This window comes from Chenopodium album, chromosome 8, assembly GCF_948465745.1.
Source record: "Chenopodium album chromosome 8, dcCheAlbu1.1, whole genome shotgun sequence".
NCBI lineage: Eukaryota > Viridiplantae > Streptophyta > Magnoliopsida > Caryophyllales > Amaranthaceae > Chenopodium > Chenopodium album.
This window is the reverse complement of record NC_137841.1, coordinates 8463810-8486837: the sequence shown is the minus strand read 5'-3', so window position 1 is coordinate 8486837 and position 23028 is coordinate 8463810. Positions and strand designations below refer to the sequence as shown.

Sequence of the window (23028 nt, the reverse complement as noted above, 5' to 3'; positions counted from 1 at the left end):
AAAAGTTAGATAAACTTAATCAATCGAAATTAAGCACAAATTCACCACATAATAAATTCAATTGAAAAATTGAATCGAAAAATTGAAACAAAAGATTATATAAAAAAAAAACAGAGGAGAGAGAAATTAAAGAAGGAAGGAGAAAAAACAGAGGAAAAGAAAATCATAATGATATTTTTTATCATATTATCCAATCGAAACAGATGCAATCGCAAAAACAGAGAATAATTTTTCCAGAAAAAAAACAGAGGAAAAAGGAATTAAAGAAGGAGAAAAAAACAGGGAATAATTTTTCCAGAAAAAAAAAACAGAGAACAAAATTAGTGATGAAAATTTTAATGAAAAACTTTGATGAGAATTAAGGAAAGATAGGAGAAGAGAGAGAATTGGAAAAGAGGAAACCAAAAAATTTGAAAAAGGAAACTAAGTATCTTATGCAGGAAGAAGCGTTAGAGAACACTAAATATGTGTGGCGTGCAGTAGGTTACACCTAAGAATATGCCTCCGGGTAGTTGTAAACAAATAAAAAAAATGGGTAGTTGTTAACAAAACACCCTATCATCCAGGTAATTCTAGACAAAATTTCCTAAATTTGATGCTTATATGTAGCTCTTAGGGCTATATATAATATTTTCCTTCAAAAAAAACTGTAACTAAAGGATTCACAGAAAGGATAGAGTATAATCAATCAGCCATCTTGTGTGTAGCTGCCTAGCTGGCCACGCCATGTAGATTAGTAGTAACCCATAATACTAATCGAGTAACCATATAATCACAAACGGTTTAGGTAATACTTCATCCGTTCTATTAATATTGCAACAATGAACTTTTTGCACTGTTCATCACTCTTGTTTGACCTTATAATATAGATTTATACGTTAAGTAAATTATAGTCATGTGGGATCTTATTGGATTCGTCTCATAAAATACCTTCATAATATCAACTTTTTATAATTTTTACACCGACACATATATAGATATCTAGCATATAAAATGTCTTTTAAAATGCGAATTTCCTCCTTGTTGCAATATTAATAGAACGGAGGAAGTAAGTATTTACAAGGATTGATTACCTAAACCGTTTGTGACAGTTGACATCACAAACTTGCAAAGCGTCAAAGAGCAGTGAAGTTGAACCCAGTAGAGTAAGAACAATGGCGGTATCATCTCCTAATCTCCCTCCAATTCTCTCTCCTCTTCAACTCAAAACCCCTCTTTACCCTAATTCTCGTTCAATTCTATATCCATTCTTCAAAATCACCCCCAAATTTACGCCCACGAATTGCCGTCGCTCTTCTGTAATCCTCTCTTCTTCCGGTACAATTTTCACCCCTAAATTTCTTAATTTGCTTACTTTTTTCTTGAATTTGACAATTAATTTTCCAATTCTAGCATTTGAATTTGTTATATATACTTGCAATTGATTGTTTAAGGTTCAAAGGATGCGATATCGAGTCAGGAGAAGCAAGAGCTCTTCGACCGCTACGGCCTTGACCCTAATGACTTCATTTCTGAGCCCGTTAAGGTATTTCTTTAATTGTAAGAAACATTGCTAAATTGTAACTACTGTTAGTTATGAATTTGTGCTGATTTTTATTGGGTGGGTGTTACAGAGAAGTAGGAGAAAGGAGCGTGAGCAGGGGATGGGAAAAGGTAAAGGAAAACAACTAGTGGTCAAGGAAGACCGAAAGCCGCCTCGTACCACTCATAAATTGCTGCAGGTGTGTACGTTTGCTTCATTTTCTTCTAAGAGGAATTGTATGATTGTGGTGTGATGCAAATATGCAATTTGTTTTGCGGTACATCGTGTCTCTTCAAATTAGTTTAATTTGGTTCTTAGAGAACAATTTAAGCCAGAGATTTTTTTCTTGTAAAACATGATTGTCCATTTATTTGGCTGATCAAGAACAAGCAAAGTTGTCATTTTTTTTTCCATTAATTTTATGCAATATATGCTAATTGGTACTCCCTTTGTTGCCTATAGAGCTGAGCAGTGGCGATTCCAGGAATTTTTTGTTATGGGTTCGGAGTTGCTAAACGCATATTTCGTATATGAAAGAAATCAAATAACATAATTCAAAATACATTAAGATTGATAATTTGGGTGTGCACATTTGTAATAAAAGTGCAAAATAATAATAAAAAAAATTACAAATGAACTTGACAAGTCTCCAAATTTTGGAACAATTATATATCTATAATATCTATAAATCTTAACTAGAAAAAAAAATAAATATCCAATATAATCATATTTCATGGTTAAGGTATTTTGGATAATGGATAATTGATCCGTTCAAAAAAAAAAAAAAGATAATGGGTAATTGAGGTATTAAGTATGTAAAAGCCAAAGAAATAAAGTAAAAGCCCAAAAAAACAAGAAAGAGAAAGAATAAACCTTTTGGATAACTAGTAATTGGCGCAATAAGTAAAAGACAAAAAAAAAAAAAAAAAAAAAAAAAAGAAGGTAAAAGCACTAAAAAAAAGAAAAAAAAATGATAATAACTGGCGGAGCAGAGTTGAACCCGCGACTTTCATTATAAAACAAAGGGATTCTACCACTGGACCAAATTGGAAGATCTATGCATATGCTTACATTGTATAATATTTAACTAAACTTTATATCAAAGATATCTAATCAGAATTTTAAGGATCCAGTATGGGTTCAGCTGAACCCACTGAACCCATACTGGAATCGCCAATGGAGCTGAGTTACAATTTAGTTTTTGGTTGGATGGAGTTGATAAGAAACAAATTCGGTGGGACCAATTATAGTGAATATTCGGGTGGTGATCCTTCATGGCCATTTATAGTATAGAATAATCTTTAAAAAAAGGAAACAAAAGGGGACGGAGGGAGTATAATATAAGGTGGTTGGTTTTCTCCTTTTGCATCTTTTATAATCACTTCTTTTCTGTAAACTGCACGCCAACTGCTGAATTCACTGAATTTGTAAACCAACTTTGTGAAATCAATTAGCATTTTTAGGTTAATGAATGTTCTTTCTATACCTTGGATTGCTTGAGATTTATTTTGTTTTCCACTGAAGGCTCCATGAATAAGTGCACTGTCTAATTAGGTGCTGGCTGGGAAGGCTAAAAGGAAGAAACTCTTATCGCCTGTAGGCATGGATGTTCGTCCCATGATGGAGGTAGTTAAAGGTGCTGCATTTGATATATTGCAGGTATTGTTTTCCGGAATTTGTTTTGTTGTGTGTGCATTAAGGTTTGAGGAGGTTTCGGTGCATAAACCTATACCCAAGGGCTATGAGAAAAGAAACCAAATAATGTTATTTCTATTTTTTTCTTAATATGTTGTTATATGCGAAATATGGGTGAGCTTAGATGATGAAGGCATTGTGTTCCATTGATTTTGGTTTCCTTAGGTGTCTCAGATGGAAAGGAATGAAATTTTTACAGTTGACCAAATAGTGTTGTTTTAAAGTTTTAAACGGGATTAATGCCTTGTCTGGGCTTAAGTGAAGTTTAGCCTGATTGACTTTTGTTCATTTTGCGTTAATTATTCTTTAGTTAACCCTTTGTCCTTAATGTTGTACTTTCCTTGTTTTTTTATGGACATTATTTGCACTGAAACATTAAGACCTCGCATTATTGTGTTGCTACCAGATATATGTTAATTGTTTATTTTTTTTCAATTATTAAATAAAATTTAAATTCAAATGTGTAAGAGCGGAACAAAGTTTAGCACACACTGTTTTTCTCTATTAAATTAAACGTGTTATCACAAACCACAAAAAGTCAAAAAGATTAGTAGGTATTTAACATAAAAATGAAGACCTATTTTTATTTAAAGTCACTAATTCTTACTTCCCTCTTTCTCTATTGCTCTCTTTTATGGTTAATCATTGTTAGTGATCTTATACCAATATAGAAAATTGGTTTTCTAAAAAAAACATTTTAAGGTATATACTGGTTGAATTTTTCATTGAAAATTTTCACAAATGTTCCTTTTTATAATTTGTGCTTTAAATTATCTTACAAGTGAAAAATAAATTCTGGTTATCTTCTTCTTGTTCACTTTCCATATGTTGAAAACTACTCGTCAATTTTCTTATACAGGTGGCTGGTGGCTGCCCTGCATCTTTAAGACCCGGTCGCTGGTTGGACCTGTATAGTGGCACTGGTTCAGTTGGCATTGAAGCTTTGAGTCGAGGTTGTTCTGAGGTGAGTACCACTAAAGGGCGTATTTGGCGCTAGTGTTTGAGTAGCTTTAAGTCAAACCACTACTTCATAAAAAATGTGAGTGTTTGGCAAAGTAGTGGTTAGGGTAGCTTTTAGTGGTGGAGGTAGTTTCTATGAAAAGTTAGAAATATTAGCGTTTGAAATTAGAGGTAGCTTTTGAAAATTTAATCTATAGTTTTAAAAATTAAATATTGATTTTTATATGTAACAACTAGTCAACCGCTACTTTACCGAACACTCATACCTAAATTATCTATACTCACAGCTAACAGTTTTTTGACAGCTAAAAGCTACCTATACAGTTAAAAGCTACCTACACAGATAACAACTATCTTCATAGCTAACATCACCCTTCACAACTATATTTTGCCGAACACGCCCTAAATAGTTGACAAATTACTCCTTCTGGTCCATAATATATAGTAGGATACTAGGATATCTTAGCTATGTGCGTAAATGGAACATCAAAAGCTGCCTCTTGTAATCTTATTTTATATGCTCACCCACCGTTATCACTCGTTTCATGGGTATCATTAATCTTGTTTTGCTGTAATGAGTTAATTATCTACTTTGTCATTTACAGTAGCTGTAATGTGCTCTTACTCTTACTCTCTTAGTATTAGCTGGCTTTACATTTGCCCACCACTCCCTCCGTTTTTAAATACTTGCTCCACTTTCCTTTTTCGGCCGTTTTTAAATACTTGCTCCATTTGTTTATTTGGAAAGCTTTTACAATAGTTAATTCATTTCTCTCACCTAGTGGACCCAACATAAATAAAATTTTATTAATTTTGTAATCTCTCTCTTCCAATTCTCTCCACTACTTTTGCTTTTAACAATATTTTATTTTTCCACATACCCCACTACCTCCATATTTTATTACTTTCTCCAATTTCTCCTAAAACTCTGCGCATGGAGAAATGGAGCAAGTATTTAAAAATGGAGGGAGTATTTGCTATTGGAAGAAGACAACTACTCTTAGTTTCTTAATGTTGAATGAGATGATGTACAGATATGTAAAAATTCAATAATGTGGATCAAATTAAATAAGTTAGTTTGACCTATATATTTTATTTGGCTTAGGAATATTTCAATTTTGCTACTCATTGTGTATTTTGTAAAAATGACTTATAAAAATAACTTCGTAATTTTAAACACAAAATTCTGCTGTTTGCTAATTCTGTGGAGTTCTGTGTGTATTATCCTGAAACATCTAGAATTGGTGTTGCCAATGCTCAGGTGCATTTTATTGAGATGGATCCATGGGTGGTTTCAAATGTTCTGCAGCCAAATCTACAATGGACAGGGTTTCTTGATTCATCAGTTATACATACTGTCACTGTTGAAAATTTCTTGGAACGAGCTCAGCAGTTTGTAGGTGTGTACTGTTATGACCATTTTATTTTTCGCTTTCAGTTTAATAGGTGCATGAGTCTGTTATTACTGATGTTTTACACCTGAATTTCCTTCTGCTGCTTGTGTCATGAGATGGTCCATTTGAATTTTGTCTCAATTTTTACCATTCAGTATTTATTAGATTTAGCTTTTGGACTGTTTGTTGCCCCTTCATTATATGCTATTTTTGGTGGGTAATATATTTATTAGAGTTAGCATATTGGTGGTTTGACAAGTCAATGTCCTGGAATTGAGTTTCTTGAAAGAATGTATCAAAACTGATAACTTCCAAAATGTTGTATTAATCAGCTTTCATATTACAAGATTGATTCTGAGTGATGTTGACCACCCAGCTCATTAGTGCATCATTTATCATACTCTGTAACATGAATTTTTAGGGTAAGACAGCCAAATTCAGCCCTTTTTTTTTTTTTTTTTAATTTTTTTTTATCCCTTTAAAAGACCATGAAGAACTCTCATAAACATTATCACAATACTTACACGTCCATCTTAACCTAGAATGTTCCGGTTACAGGTCGGTGAGTTATGTTAACTGTTAAGGTTACTTTTATCTTTAGTGTTGTAAATTTAAAAAAGGAAAAGGGAAAAAAAACACTAATAATCTGCCTATTATGGTATTAAAAATTAGTTAAGTTTCTTTGAACGAGTTTGTAATTATCAGACTACAAATATTGAAATGCAAATTAATGATATTAATTGACCATTGACGCCGATTCAAGGATATCTCATCCTAATTAAATATTAAGGCACAAAAGTACAACACAACTTTTTTTTTTGGTTGTTGCCTCTTAAAGGGTATTTTTGTGAGTTTATTATTATTTTTTTAATTTTTAATTTTGTTTTTTTATAATACTATGTTGTCAGGGTTGGTTTGTGTCTGGTTGGGTTTGATTCTTTTATTTATGGTTTTTCTAGGTTTGGTCAATTACAGGTTACAGGTCAGATTTTGTGTTAACACCCCTTATTTTCAGGCCGAATTATGGGTTGGGTCAAATTTTGCTTGGTCTAATTATAAATGATAAGGTGTTATGAATCTTTCACTTTTAAATTGTCTCAATTCTTAATTTTATTGATTTCTTGCAGGCGGTGATACAACTTTTGACTACATTAGTGTAACACCTCCATACATGAAAGTGGATTATGGAATACTTATGAACCAATTATCAGATTCCCCCTTGGTTGGAGAAGATGCGTTTATTGTAAGCTTTATTTTTTTTGCTTTTACTATTCCCTCCATTTCTTTAGTCTTGTTTTAATTCTTTATAGATTTCAATGCAGATAACATATAATACTTTTTTAAATGCGCACACACACATGCGCGCGCGCGCGCACACACACACACACGATATCTTGATTTGTCTTAGTACGTAGCTTCACAGCATCAATTTATTTTATTTAATTTTGTTTCATAATGTGTATTGAATATCTTTATTCTTAAAAATGTACATAGAATATGTGCAAAAAGTAAAATAGGAGTTACAGAAAGAAAAAGGAGTATTGTTCACTTTCTATCTTGATATTGGTGGTTCTTTGTTGCTTGTTCTTGTTTGAAAATCTCTTGCCTCAGGTGGTCGAATATCCTTTGGGAACAGACATGCTGGATTCTTGTGGATGCCTTATGAAGGTTTGTTTCTTTATGTCTCTAGATGAACTCTTTCGGGTTGGGATATTATTTGTAAAATATAGATAGATACTTTTTTGGCATCAAGGATTTTAATTACAAATTACTGATGTGAAGACTCTTGGACATTATTATGCATCCAAATAGCTTTAAGATAGTTTCTGTTCACTATCTTATTGTGCTAAATTCTTTAAAACAGAAGAATACCAGTACTATGTCATGCAGATTTCAGTGAATGGTCAGAAATCTTACCTTGGTTGTATATATACTGCAGATAGCTGATCGTCGCTTTGGTAGAACACATTTGGCAATTTATGGGCCAAAGTGGGCAATGAAGAAGAAGAAGGGCTAATCACCTATCTGGGCATTGTAAAGGAATGAATTCAATTGAAAAATGGGAGTTCCTGCAGGACCGTGCCGACCAAATGTGTTTTGTGAAATGTGCATCGACTGATTTCGTATACGACAGGCTAAAATGTACTGCTGAAGTTGAAGGCTGACATATCAAAACCATTGTCACGGTGTGTTATATACACAAGTCTATGTTTTGTCATTTTTACCATTGATAATAGAAATACTTTGACCTAGGCTAAGCATCTATTGCAGGTCCAATAAAACTTGAGTGGAGCTTTCCAATTACTGTTCACTTTGTAGTTAAGGCAGCAGCTATCTTGAAATGGAAAATTTACTTAAGTGTAAGGGTTTAAACCTTCTTACTACTTTATTATCTTTGTTGTTTCCTTCTTTACTTTCTATTTATTTTACTTTTTTTCAAGGGAGGAAAGAGGAGAGAGAGGGGGGGGGGGGTTGTTGCTATAAAAAAATCTGTAGACAAGTTGGATGTTATTGTACTTTTTCTTATGAAATGAATTATCATTGGATCCAATTTCCTTAACCATCTTTCTCAAATTTATGGAACGAGAACAAGTACACTAATAATTTTCTGTCACTGTGGGAGCCTTGAGCAGGCTGTGTAGGACCTAAACCAGATTTAACTTTTACAAGACTTAACATGTGCTAAATAGAATGATTGACTTTATTCAAGAAGCTATGACTTGTTTCTTGTAATTGCTCCCATTAAAGTTTTCTATTTTTAGTTATCCACAAAGCTGGATTGTGCTAATACATGTTTTTGCTTCCAATTCTACTGATATGGAATAATTAAGGCTCAAACATCAGGAGAAACAACTTAGGTTTTTGAGAATTAATGTATATAGTAACCCGTTTGCCCTTTTTGAAAGAGTTTTTGAAAGACTATTTCAAAAATAAAAAATTATAATAAAAATAAAAGCTGAATTATTGGCATTTAGTTGATTAATTGTTCTTGAATGATGGGTTTCTGTAGATACTCAGTGATCTGAGTTATAAGGCAGAGCATTCAATTTGCTCAAGATTTGAATTTATTACAACTTGTCTTCCTCTCTCTCCCAAACTCTCTTTCCTCTCTTTCTTGTTCCATGCCCTTGCTTTGGTGCGGATGAAAAATTGAACTTTGCCTGTTCTTTGAGATGTCTATAAGTGAGGATTATGTTAGTGTTTTGGAGAAGAGGCGGGAAAAGTTTTGTAGATGCCTTTTTGGATGGTATGCCTTGTTGAGTGTTTAAAACCTTTTTGTCTCCTTTGAGCGTGGGATGGATATGGAGGTCTTGTTTTGATGTGGATAGAAGACGAAATCTTCTTTCTGACCTTTGAGATGAAATGAGGAATTTATTAGAGATCAGGAAAAGGGTTGCTGAAAATTCCCGTGGATGCTTATGTTGGAGTGTGTGTATATCTTGTTGGGTGCTTGAAACTTTTGTCTCCTTCGGGGCTGAATCCATCTGTTGAGAGGAAGAGGCTTGGGGGAATTTGGGTAGGATCAAGACTTGGGAGGTTGTTCTAGATTGGGAATTGAAGAAAGGGTAAAAAGAGCCATTTTTTTTTTCCCAGGGAGATGGACTTGGACCTTGGGTGGATTTATGGGTAGTGCTTTCGTTAGGAGGTTGATGAGGTGGCAACATACAGCGGTGAGGATTTTTACAATGGATCTTACCGTGGGGGGAGGGGGGGGGGGTTGAATGTTACTGTGTTGGGTCATCAGATCATTGAGGTGAGCATAGCCAACTGGCTAGATCATTAAAAACATAGGGTTTCTGTAATGGATCCGGCATACCTAGCCCAGCCACCTATCCAAATCTACACCCAAGGCACAAACAAGGAAAGCGAGAGGGGGACAAGCAACATCATCAGCAGCAGGGAGCAAGGGAGTAAGAAGACAAAAGGAATTAATGAAGCACTAAGGAATGTGGCAAACCAAAAGAGCCTGGCGGCCCTACTGATACTATGAAGTAATAGAAGACAAATATCATTAATGTTAGATTTTTGCTTTATGTAGTGAAGCTTCATAGAGGAAGTTGCACACTTAAATTGTATATCTGATACTGTGAGTTAAGTTCTAGGAGATTAGTAACCTCTAGTTACTTACCGAGTAGTAGCCTAAAGCTACTCTTTTGTACGAACTGGTTTCCACCATTAATCAAGAATCAAACTTTTGCCTCTAAAATAATCTATTGATTAATTTTGATTATAAATCAGTAGATTCTAGCTATTACTGTTTCAAAGGTAATGGAAAATTTTCTATGTAAGATGTGAGGGATCTAGCAGTTGTGGTAGCAAGGGTATATGCATATGTTTTATTGAGTCAAGTGGTGTGTGAGGAGATATGTTTGGTGTTTGAGTTGGCTCATCTGGTAGTGCTAGTGTGCTACAGTATGTAGTAAGCATGTAAAGGCCACATTTTGAACATTTGGTCGTGTTACATGGTGCAAGACAGGGAGAGGTGGAAAATTATGTTCTCAAAGCAGTGTAGAATATGATTTGAGGGCTATTATAAAGTTTGCCCATTTTCACTTTGTCTTGAGACTTTGACCTGTGCGCAAAACTCTGGGATTAGTCTTGAACAATATGTAAATTCTTAAAGAGGAGGGTGGAGTGTTAAACTAGGAATTAACGGTTGCAACTGTGCGTATCTAATAAGGATAATAAGGTAGTTGAGGCTGTAAGTCACAATGTTAATCCTCAAGTTCAGGAATCTCTTGTTGATGATCTCGATACCAAGGTTATAATTGGCGTATCTGGTGGAAAGATTAGGTAGCATAGATTGAATTCAACCAAGTGTTTTAAACTAATGATAAATTTTCAACATATTTAACTTCAAATATTTTAGATGTATGAAAGAATGGTGGCTGCTACAGGACAAATAAGACTATCTCATGTCTCTGTTGCACAATTGTGGACGATTGTTTGGGAATTCAATGGGGTTGAGGATACTCGTTGGATGCCAGCCATGAAGATTGCTCGGTAGGGTAAGTTGAACACTATAGCTCCTGAAGATTTTGTAGCTATCAAAGTTTTGCCATAGTTTCTACAGGGTGTGTGTAGAACAGTGATAATCAGGTTAACTGGCTTGGCTGTTTAATATTTTATAACAAGATGTTAGATGGTTTGTAAAATTGAGGTCTTCTTAAGAAATTGGATTTGAATAGTGTAACCAACAGATGCTAATATAGGGATTAAAAATATTATGTATTGGGTATTAATCATGAGGTTGAGGTCTGAAGATAGACTTTTCTTAAATAGGCCATGACATTGTGATTCTTATTATCTAAGCTTTGAGAGCTACTTGCTCTTCACTTGTACTTCTTATTCACTTTTCTAATAAAAAACTAATAATTTAAAATCTGAGAAAATTGTCCTGTTGTAAAAGTACTTGTAATGAAGGTTGTGAACTTGTGATCCCCTGTTCTTTGATGTTTAATAATGATTTGATGCATTTCAAGGCCCTTATGCAAGACTCTCTTATTAAATTTGAGCTTGTAGTTTTTGATATAATACATACATGACAGTTATGTATTAATAATAGTTGCTGTTATTACTTCTGCGTGTAGTTAAATTAAGTTTGATTTTGAAGAATCTTTTTTTTTTTTTTTTGAGAAAAATGTCCTTTTACTGCAGACTGATTAAAGTTTTAAGATTATGCATACCCAATTTTGTCCTGATTCAGCTGAAGAATAGTTTAGTGTGCCAAAAAAAAAAAAAAAAATTAAAGAGGTGTTTGTTATGCCTTGCTCATGTCATATTGACATATTGTTAGAGTATTTTAAAGTGAGATTTTTATAGAGCAAAGCGAGAAAATCTCTTAAAGCATATTGATTTAAGCAAACAGGGAAAGTTAATTCACTTTGGATTATTCTTTATGAATATTACGAGGGGATGTGACTTCCTCTAGCTTTGCTTTGGAAAACAAGTTCTCCTGTTGAAGGATCCTTGTAGCCAATCAATACCACTTTTTGTGCACAAATAAATCACTGGTTAAACTAAAGTTTGATGTTGCCTTTTATTTTGATCTTTTACTGGTAACTTATGTTGAGTATTCACTCTTCAATTCACTCTTTTTATTTATTTATTTATAATTATTTTTTTAGTAGATAGTTTACCAATGTATGAAAGGATTGAAATTATAACTATAACTGGGAAGTGTAAAAATTATGTATCTTATTTGTTATGGGGGTTAAATTTGAGGTTACAAACTTACAATCGGGCTTAAAAAATTCTGAGAACCATAGCTTACTCAATCTAACCAAATGTAGAATATTTGATACTGGAAGTGTCCTATTTCGTATATATTTTTACTGTTTAAAAGAAATTTTTGATCAGTCAGTCTTCTAATGAGAAGCTAAAAACCCCCATTCTTGGCTCCCTTCTTTTCTTATGTATAGTAGACATTAGACAATACATTATTCTCTGGTTTCTTTAGTGATTGTTGTACTTTCCGTCATGTTAATAGTTTTATTTGCCCGCTTTGGAAATATTTAACTTTGTGGATGAAATATGCTTCGCGTTTCTACTGTTTGGAGCACTAAAGTTATGTTTAATGGAGATTTCTTTAGGTGGTCTCCACTGATTGAAGGCTCCATCCTCTACATTCTGCTATGTACTGGTAAAGTAAAGAAACTTGTTAGTACTGAAGGTGGTAACTTTTGGTGGACCACCAACCACACATTGTGCACTTAATCAGAATTCTAGATTTCTATCATTAATTCATTATATTTATGCAGAGTCACCAATACTTTTGGAAAACATGTTGAGTAAACTAGCTGTTCATATGCCTGTTTCTGGTCTGCAAACTTTGGTATCTGATGTTGAACCTCTCTGTGATTTTGGTATAGAGCACTGGGCATTTTCTAAATCCTTTCTAATTGAGGGTTTGAGGTTGCAGAGGGAAAGACCGCCTCCTTACTTTGATTTCCTTTTCATGTCTGGATTTGTATGCCATATATTAAATAATTATATTAATTTTGGCTTCAGTGTGCTTTGAGTATCCCAGATATGCACGCTAAACTAATGTGGATCTATTGTGGATGGGTACTTTGGTTTGTTAGGAGGGTTATAAATCTCGGATGTGATTATTATAACAGTCGCGAAACAACTTTTTTGGGTGATATGGATGGTGTGTGACTGTCATTACCTAATGTAGTGGTCACAAATTCACAATGCAGTGATGCAGCCGAGAACAAATTCCCTGGTTGATACTTCCTGATAAACAGAGAGTTATCGATGTACAGCAACATTTCTTGCAAACATATACTCATTGTAGGTAATTCTTATTGAAATTATGCCTCTAGAAAATGGGCTGAACTGCTGACTGATGATGCTTCTCAATTCTCTATCCATTAAACATGTTTAGTAGTTTGTCTCAAGTACTTAAAGTAACTTGATGTTGATGTTAAACATGTGAAATTATTTATTTAATTTGATGCAAAAATTGTGAGATTAAAGTTTTATTTTTTCGAGGTGGGTCATATAATCCTGTGTGTTTGTAGAGCCCTAATGGATTCATTAAGCCATTAAGGAAGGATTATGGTCCCATTTTATTGGCTTCATGAAAATACGCACACCAAAACAGAGGAACTACACTGGCATGGGCCCATGCTATCTTTGAGATCACTAACTTTTCTCTTTTTGTCATGCTTCTCCCTCATTCTGCCCTGCCCCTGCTTTGACGTAGTTTTTGAATCAGTTGCCCTCTATTTAAAGCTTGCATATTACTTCTTATTCTTTCCAGTCTCGTTCCGCCTTCCTTCTTTGACGTAGGAAGTTCCAATCGGTGGCAATATCGCCTACTTTAATGATATATTATATCAACAATTCTTTAGTATCATTTGTCTTCTTGATTCTGAAATGATCATCCTTCCCGTCTTCTTTTCCTGTTTTCGTAAGAGCAACTTATCCTTCCTAGGAAGGGAAATCTAGTTGGGTGAAGTGGTATGGCTGATTATGGTGATGGGGGAGGAGTTATGCGGGTTTTGAAGGCTATATGTGTAGCTTTTATGTTGGTTTTTTCTGTATGGTTCTTGTCCATGGGGATCCTAGCAAGTGCGGAGATTGAGGGGCATACAGCAGCAACGAGTACATCATCTGGTAATTACGCAGCAATGCATACATCATCTGGGAATCATGCAGCAACGAGTACATCATCCGGGAATAACAAGCATACGACGCTGCTGGGGAGGAAGAAACATTCTGTTCCTGTGAAGCTCAACCCGACTTATTCTAGTAAAAGAAGAGTCCCCAGTGGTCCTGATCCTATACACAACAGGTATTGCTTCCTTCTCTAACAAATATTGGGTGTTTTCGTTCATTTAACTACCATCTCCTCTGGCCTGCTGTTAGTTGAAAGAGATCATATGCCAGTTCTATATTGGTTACGCTGATGTACACAAAATATTACTAGTCTTCCTATTGTAGGCATGACTTACTTTTTTAAAAAAACCATCTTATAGTTACATTTAGGCTTCTTTAAACTCCCTGTATGAGACCTCAAGAGAAAGAGGAAAGGAGAGGTGATAGGTAACTCTTATCTAAATCAACTGTTTTTAGTGTTTCTATAACAGAGGAATTATAGTTTGGTGATGTTTAGGGTTAGAACTTAGAAGGAATCAAATTCTGGTTGTTTTTTCGAAGCTTAAATGAAAATTAATTCAATTTCACCCTCATCCTAGTAAACCCTAACATCCTTTTTTATTTATTTATATGTTTCTATGATAGTCTCTCTTAAAATGACTACCACTGTACTCAATTTTGATTGGCTTTTAAAAAATAAAAAATAATTTATCGATCAAACTAGCTTAAAAATGAAACAAAAAACATGAATTCTGTAAAAAGGAAAGTCATTCTATATAAGTTTAACCAATAAATAATAAAAATTTAAAATTTAAAAAAATCAGCCAATCAAAATTGAGTATAGTGGTAATTATTTAAGGACGATTGCTATAGAAATTTCACAATTATTTATATTTTTAAAAACTTTTGTGTTTAGGGTTTGGAAACCTGTTAGGTCGCTAGGGATAGAGAAAAGTGTTATTAATGCATAATATTAGTAAAATTTTATGTCACTCCGCACTAAATTGCAATTTTATAGATCCATCTTTTTTTTAATTGCAACGTTAGGATTTCAACACTTGTCAATATACATTGTATATAACATTAATATACTTAATTAATCCGTAACTTTAATAATATTTATAAATAGTTATTTAAAGCATAAATCGAGATAAATCTAACTAGGAACGAGCTACCATTAAAACACTTTTCCGCTCGTTTTGGTGTTGAACTGTTGAAGTGTCTTAAATTCTCAATTTCTACGTTAGACGGCGAGACACAAAGGATAAAGTATACTCGTAAACGAATTCTATATAACTGTACAAAATGATTTTGCGCTCCTTGTTAGTGATGCTTCGAAAAATGTGCAATGCCACATCAATTTATATTGCGGGAAAATAACCTGGGCAATCTAACACTTTAAAACAGACCAATAACGAACTTTTAATTTTAATCTACTAGAAATATGGTTTTTTATTTTTATTTTAATTTTATTTCACAGCCCTAGTAAACATGCTCTTAACTTTTCTATAATTCTTTTTATCTCTTTTTTATTTAATTCTTTTTTTTTTTTTTGAATATTATTATATAAGTAAATAAATCCAGAATAGTATTGTTGTTGTTGGCATGTAATAAAATATTGGGACAATTCTTGCAATTCGTGGAGGGTGATGGTAGTTTAGGCCTTTAACAAAAGCTTCTTTAAATATGAATCTTTCTCTTATTTTGATAATGAATAAATAAAGTCGTTGAACAACTTTGTTGGAGGGGCAGGAACAGAAGTTGCTCGCTCTTTTTCTTCCTTCTTTGTGTTCAGCTGTGGGGGGCCCTAACCTTCAAACACCGTTAAGGATAACTTAACGATACGTCTTGTCTTTTACAGTATTATAATACTCTAATAGCTATTGCATTGTTATTTAAAATCGTTAATCCCTCATCTCAAGTTATTTATTAATTCTTGAAAAGTTTTTTCGCTGGTTAAAAATTAGGTCTCACACTCATCAATCGCATTTAAACAAATTCTAATCTAGGTTGAACGTTTGCCCTCCTTCCAACAGGCACGTCGGAGAAACTAGAAGACCACCTGGCCGTACTTAGCACCGCCTCGGAATTGAACTGAGAGGGTGGTTTAGTCAGTATGTACGCTATGGGACAAGTTATTGGAAAATCTATCTATTATTGCAAAGGATTATATGATGGGTGGAATTTTCATTGTTTTGTTTCGTTATTATTTATAAATATATGTATAGGAAGTTGTCAATTTAAGTATGATTTATTTCCCATTTAGAGATTAAAATGTCATAAGAAGTGATTCCTTTGTTGTAAAGATTTGGTTTTTCTTTCAAGTTATGAGATTTTTACGTGTAAATTTAACTCAAGTTTTTTTATGGTGCGAGATCGACGGATTTTGCATGTATCATATCGTTTATTTAATTATATTTTTATTTATTATAATTTGAGCCCCTCTTTTTTTTTTTTTTTTTGGATTTATAAGCCTTTTTTGACGCTTTTGGTTGCATGAGTCGTCGGTGCTTTAGGGCAGCTCGTGCTCAACAGTCGTCAACAAAGGTGTGTTTCTCCCCATTAGTTAAAAGTCTTTTTTGTTGTAACAAAACTTTGTTAAATGGTAACATTTTCATTGAAATTCGTAATTGATGAGTTTTGTTTTTTGCTAGTGAAAAAAATGGGCTGATTATGCATTTATGCTCATGTAATTGGATGCTGTTCATTTCATCAAATAGTATTTTGATGTGAAACATTATGTTATGAAATTTATCCTAAATTAACGCAATGTAAGACATTCAATAATCATTACATAAAAACAATTGGAATTTCATTATAGGTTTTGGGATACCAAGTAATTAGCTAGACATTCACAACTTGACTAATTTACATTCTTGATTGACTATAAAAAGTAATATGAAATTATTTTAGTGTGCCAATTGAGAGTTAAGATAATAAAAGATGTTGAAACTGACTCAACACAAATAGATCTGACTTATCTCAATAGTCGCTCAGAATGAGATTCGATATGCATAGCTGCAATGCCTGTAATAATTTAGAGTACTTAAATATAATTTCGACTAGACTCGACTGGACTTGAACCTTGTACAATGACTCAAATTGACACCTGATATGAATGGGAGAAAACAAAAACAAATAAATTTACTCCCAATTATTGTTGAAGGCCCTCAATTCTATAATTAATCTTTTATTTGTTTATTTTAAAGGAGGGTGATTTGAGTCCACTTTTACTGAGCTTTCCTTTTTCTAGTGATAAAAATTGGTTGTTCCAAGAAATGAAGATGAGAGGAGGAAGACTGGTCTAAAAAGCAAGATGAATGAGATTGATTATAAAGCCATTTTTGTTGCGAAAGGGAGACAATGCCTTAAACCCGTGCAGTTTTGATGATTGAACTACTAATTTGATTCGAGTGAATATTTGTAAATACTGTTTCTCTGATTTGACGTTACTTCTTTCTTGAATTCTAAGTGATTTAGATTGTTTTTTCTACCAGATTTTTAGGGAAGAACTTGCAATCATTAGTTTTATGTTACGTAACTTGCGTTTAACAATAGGATGAAGTTTGATTTTTGCTAACAATTATGTAAGATTTTGTTTAACATTGAGAAGTACATAGTATTATACTCCTTCTAGCTCTATTTTTTTTTGGCTCATTGGACTTTACACGGTCTTCACAATACGTCTAGTAATGCAAATGGTTGAAAATGGTAATGCGATCGGATAATTGCAAATCCTGACGATCCCACTCGTGGGGGATTAAACGTTCCAAGGAATACTCGCGGCCGGCCGGGTGGGTCGTTGCCCAACCGTGCCCACTTAGTTTGCTTGAGTGGGTTTGTTTATTTGTCTCCTATTCTTGGGATACATATAAATACGAGTATTGTCTTGTTCTTTCTGATATTAACAAGAAGACAATACAGTATTATTGAGTCATAAACACAAGCCTACCTTTTTGAGATTTGAATAGTTCTTGAGCAATTGCAAGCTTTAATTTGATTCGGGTACACGAATTGCAAAGGTCGTTGTGTAAAACTTGAGGGGCGTGCGTCACCGGAAAACCTGTATCGTTGATGGCGTATTTTGCTTATAAGTCGATGGATACCAAATCACGACACAACAGAATGAGAACAAGTCTTTGATTCGAGTATGGTGTTCGAAATTGTTCCAGGTTAGTTCTTGATTTGTCTATTATTATTCATGGAATCAACATGTATTTTTCCAACACAAATAACTTTATTTCTATACGCGTAAAAATTATAAAAACTTGATATTAATAAAATATGCAATTAGACGAATCCAATAAAGCCCTACATAACTATATTACTTCTTATTGATTAATGAGAATTTATAGTCAAAGATTTTAAAGTTTGACCCCGTTATTTACAATGGGGCAAAAAATAGGGACAGAGGGAGTAGTATATAGGACACAATGCATATAATTTTAATTGCGTTTGAAATCTATCAAATGCTAATCTAGTATCTCAACGTATTGTTTGGTACTTTGGTTGCGCAAAAATAGAGAGAAAACTCAAAGTTTATACATGCATAATAATATACAAAAATGTATCACTTTAATATTAAGAGAGAGAAAATATACTACTGAACCCCAGATTTCTCTCCTATTTGCATGTCAAATATATAGGCTCTATGCGCCAAAATGCACTCGAGTCTTTAGGACATTAGGTGTGTCTTAGCAATAAATTGTAGAGCAACTCCATAAGCTTGGAAGTAGGCTGTAGATTGCAAAATTCAGTCCAGAAAAGTGCAAAATTCATTTAGAAAAATTGTAGGCGTGTAGATTGCAAAAATCATTTGGTGGAGCATTCATGTGGGCTTAATCATAGTTATTTGTTAAAGCCCAATAAGCTCATGCGCAATCTATACTTCTATACTATATACTAAATTAATTCCCATTATTATCCCCAAAGTACACGTGTCATCACCTCATTAAAAATGTTCCCGCTGAAATGTTTGTTACTATTTTTCCCTATTATTGAAAGAAGTTTGTTAAGTTTAGTCTTATATTTAGGGAAGGGAATGATGCACAACCATAATACTTTAAATAAAATTAAAAAGTGTAGCAGTGTTGAAAAAAAATGTTACATAATAATGTATACTACTCCCTTTGTCCCTAAATTAAAAGTCTCTTTCTCTTTAGTATGTGAGTAATAAATTCTAGAAAGAGGCTTTGTACTAAGGGAAGAAGGGAGTATTACTTAATTGAGAATCTGAGTAAGCTTTAACATTACAAACAGGAATTTTTCTGTGTGGTCGGAGTTACTCGAGTTACTCGGTCCAGGGTTACTTGAGTTACAGGGGTTATTTGAGTTACTCGGTCAGGGGTTACTCGAGTTACCGGGTTACTCAAGTTAACTTAGTCATGGGTTACTCGAGTCACTCCTAACCGAATAATCCCTCAAGTAATCCTGGCCAAGCAACCCCTCAAGTAACTTGACCGAACCCCTCAAGTAACCTCTGATCGAGTAATCTCTGACTGAGTAATCTCTCAAGTAACCCCTGACCAAGTAACCTTTTAAATATTCCCTAATCGAACCTTCAAGTAACCCCTGACCAAGTAACCTCTGACCGAACCCCTCAAGCAACCCTTATCCGAGTAACCCCTTAAGTAACCCCGAACCAACTAACTCGAGTAACCCCTGACTATAGGGGCGGATACAGGAAGGATTCAAATGGGTTCATTGAACCCACTTAGGGCGTGTTGGCGCTAGCATTTGAGTACCTTTTAGTGGTTTGACTTGGTTAAACCACTACTTAACGAAAAATATAAGTGTTTGGCAAAGTAATGGTTAGGGTAGCTTTTAGTGGTGAAAGTAGCTTTTATAAAAAGTTAGAAGTAATAGGTTTTGAAGTTAGAGGTAGCTTTTGAGGTAGCTGTTGAAAATTTAATCTATAGTATTAAATATAAAATATTGATTTTTAAATGTAACAGCTAGTCAATCGCTACTTTACCAAACACTCATACCTAAATTATCTATCTTCACAGCTAATAGCTTGTTGATAGTTAAAAGCTACCTACACAGCTATATTTTGCCGAACACGCCCTAAAGGTAATATCTCGTGTAATAATGTCTAAGATATACAAACGCAACTTAGTGGAATATTTTTTTTAATTATTATTATCAAAGCTATTGGGTTATTAAATTTATTTCCCAACTTTTCATTTTCCCCCCAAATTCCCACACCCTTGAAACCATACATCAGTTCCATTTTTAATTTGATAATTGCATATTGCTGAGTTTTTTATTTTTTATTTTTGTGTGTTTTTTGTGTGCTTTTTTGTGTTTTTTGACAACTCAAAAAACAGAGCAAGAAATTATCCCTTTCTGGCTTTAATAGCCTCTGTTAACTTTTCTAATTTTCAGAGATTTAAGAGAGCTAGCTATGTTTTTAATATTCCTAATGACCGGCTTGATCTCCCGAGCAGCTCCTATCGTGTTGGTGAAGCTCTAAACCAAGGTAGTTGAATCTGTTAGCATGATTACATCCTTGTTCCTAAGATCGTAGCTCTGAAGGGCGAGGAGGCAGGCCATAGCTTCAGCTTGTAAGGGAGTGGTAGCAAAGACCTTGCTACTACCTTGGATCACTTTCTTCCCGTCGTTGAGTATTACCCAACCTGCAGCTGCTACCCAATCTTCTCCACCATCTTTCCGTACTACTGTCCAGGCTCCATTAAAGAGGATTCGTATGGGCTAGTCAGGAATGTTGCTAGAACTAGACCAGTATATGGTTTTGGATTCGTCATTTCCTTCGGCTTCAGGTCTTTTATTTGCTTGGGTGGGAATACGCAAATTCCAGCCTTGTAGCCACCTGTTTTTCCAAGTTTGGGTCTGGTGAATTGTGCTAATTAAGTCTGGCTTGGAGTTTCTGAATACTTGTAGGGAATATTTCAAGCATTACCCCAAACTTGAACCCCACTGTGATCATACACTTAAGCATGGTGGCGTCCAAAGGGAAAGAAGCTAGAGCAAAAGAATCGCCAACAAGTTTTAAGAACCTGTAAATCGTTCACAGGGTGAAGGTTACACCCCTTAACGATCCACGAGATCGTTAACTCCAATAGGTCTGGAACAAAGACTGGAAGTTCGGGGATGAAGGTACAAATCCAATCTAAAAGAGAAAGAACCTGCCCTAATAATAGGCATCTACTTTATTCTTTTCGTATTCATGTGCGCTTTTTTACTAACATGCAATCGATAGGTTAACCCTAAACCTGTTTAACTATGTTAGTTGAATATTAATGCACAAATAAAACTATTATTGGCGATCACTTATATTATAATCAAATTAACCTTAAACAAGATTATTAATTATCTTATTAAGCGTGATTACAAGTACCAATTCCCTTTAAACATGCATAAAAGGCGTGATCAAGCAATAACAATTATCAAGCAACATAATAATCATAATAATAACAATAATAATAAAAATAATCATGTTAACAATAAAGCATAATATTAATAGCAAGACCCTAGGCCTTATACTAACAAGATTAATAACAAACCCTAGCATGTCACTAAGCATATAAAAATCAAAGCTTTAACCCTAACATGATACTAACATGATAATAAGAAAGAAAATAAGAAGTATCCTTTTAATCATACTTGATATTAGGAATTTTTAGTTATTACCCTAAACATGATACTATGAAGCAATAAAACATACTAAGCATGATACTAGGAATCAAAATAACAATCTAAGCATGATTTCTATATCAAAATATCAATTAAACCATTAAAGCACTTACTTGGATGCCTCGTACCTCTTTCTAATAACAAAATACACACGTTAGTAACTTCAAGGAAAATAATAAAATTAAAGAATTAAATTAAATAATTGAAAGAGAGTTAGACTATATTTGGGACCAAACCCTTAGAAATACCAAACCTTTCACGTCTAGGGCGAAGGAAACTTCGAATTATGCTAGGTGTGTCTAGATCTTGTGAGTGCGGAATTTTGTTTGTGAAAAGTTGGTTTAGAAAGAGAGAGGGAATATCAAGAATTTCTTGATGAGAGAATAAACTTTAGCTTAGAGAGAAAAGAATAAGAGAATTTTGGTTGAGAATTGATTAGAGTTGATTAAAAAACAGAGGTCTAATGAAGCTATTTATAACAAAAACTGTATGTATTTGATAAAAAATAATCAGAGTTCGAAGAGGAATAAAACACGCCGTTGTCGCCGCGCGACAGGCCTGTCGTCCGGCGCTGCAAGACTGTTTTACAGATTTTGTTTTTATCATATCATTTGATCCAAAAGTCCAAATAAGACATATAATATGTCGTTGGAAAGCTATTGAAGTCTAGTTTTCAACCCAATTAGAATCATATTAAAATCTTTTGTAGATAAAACGATATGGCCAAAATAGTGGAAGGGTGTCAGTTTTGGATAAAGTTTCATATCACATTCATATCTTTTTCGTTATAGCTCGGATTTAATATTATAATATATCATTGGAAAGATAATTTCAAGATCTATCCAACCATATAAGACTTGTATAAAGATTATGAGGCACGAAAATAATATCTGAATATATTTCATTTCGTACAAAACAAGGATTCTCAAAAGGAGTAGTTTCATTCAATTTCAAACTTTTTGAAACATAATTATCAATCCTAACTCCCTTAGGATTTAAGAGAACCTTCTAGATTATTCTAGAAGACTATAATCAATCCTAATATCTTTAGGAATGATAATTAATAACAGGCCCTCCTCTAGATAATTGAGCCGCATATAAGAACCAAATCGAGTCCAGTTTGGTATTTTGGCCATAACTTCCTCATTATTCATTGAAATTGGGCTTATAATGTATCGTTGGAAAGGTCTTTTCAAGACCCATCCAACTACACTATTATTGGAACCTTTTCATGGAACAAACTAAACTGGAATGTACGTTTTTTCATAAATAGGGTAAGAAAAGAAATATTTTCAAAAACAGAAAGAAGAGATATTTTAATAAAAACATCCTTATTAATAGACTTTTCACACTTTCACTTCATTCGATTATGATTCGACGTGAAAGGTATTCATCACCGGGTTTGGTTTTGGGGAGACACAAATGGGTGTCTACAATACTGCATTATTGCCAGTGAGCCAAATTGACCATTAGGTGCACACAAACTCCGGGAGTGCAGTGTCCGATCTCTCAACTGCATTAATAAAATAAGAAATGAAATTTTTTTACTCAAGTGCCTACACTGACATGTTGGTCTCTATCATAGTAGATGCCCAGAGTCCCTTTTTTTCATACACTAGAGCTGAACTCGCAGTTCCTGAAAAGGTGATCGATTGTTTCAATATCTTTGTTGCAGAGACAACAGAGGTCTCTACA

At 33.9% G+C, this 23028-nt stretch overlaps 1 protein-coding gene across 1 annotated transcript; it reads left to right on the top strand.

Moving 5' to 3' along the window:
- Window positions 1-1096: 1096 nt before the first annotated feature.
- LOC145641692 (uncharacterized) lies at window positions 1097-16061 on the top strand. The gene is made up of 12 exons (XM_081692608.1): window positions 1097-1317; window positions 1434-1525; window positions 1614-1721; window positions 3077-3181; window positions 4077-4181; window positions 5439-5577; window positions 6699-6814; window positions 7183-7239; window positions 7511-7757; window positions 7843-7931; window positions 12774-13873; window positions 15714-16061. Exons 1-9 carry the CDS (start codon window positions 1155-1157, stop codon window positions 7586-7588), a joined length of 963 nt encoding a protein of 320 aa, XP_081548734.1. The 5' UTR covers window positions 1097-1154; the 3' UTR covers window positions 7589-7757; window positions 7843-7931; window positions 12774-13873; window positions 15714-16061.
- Window positions 16062-23028: the final 6967 nt, after the last annotated feature.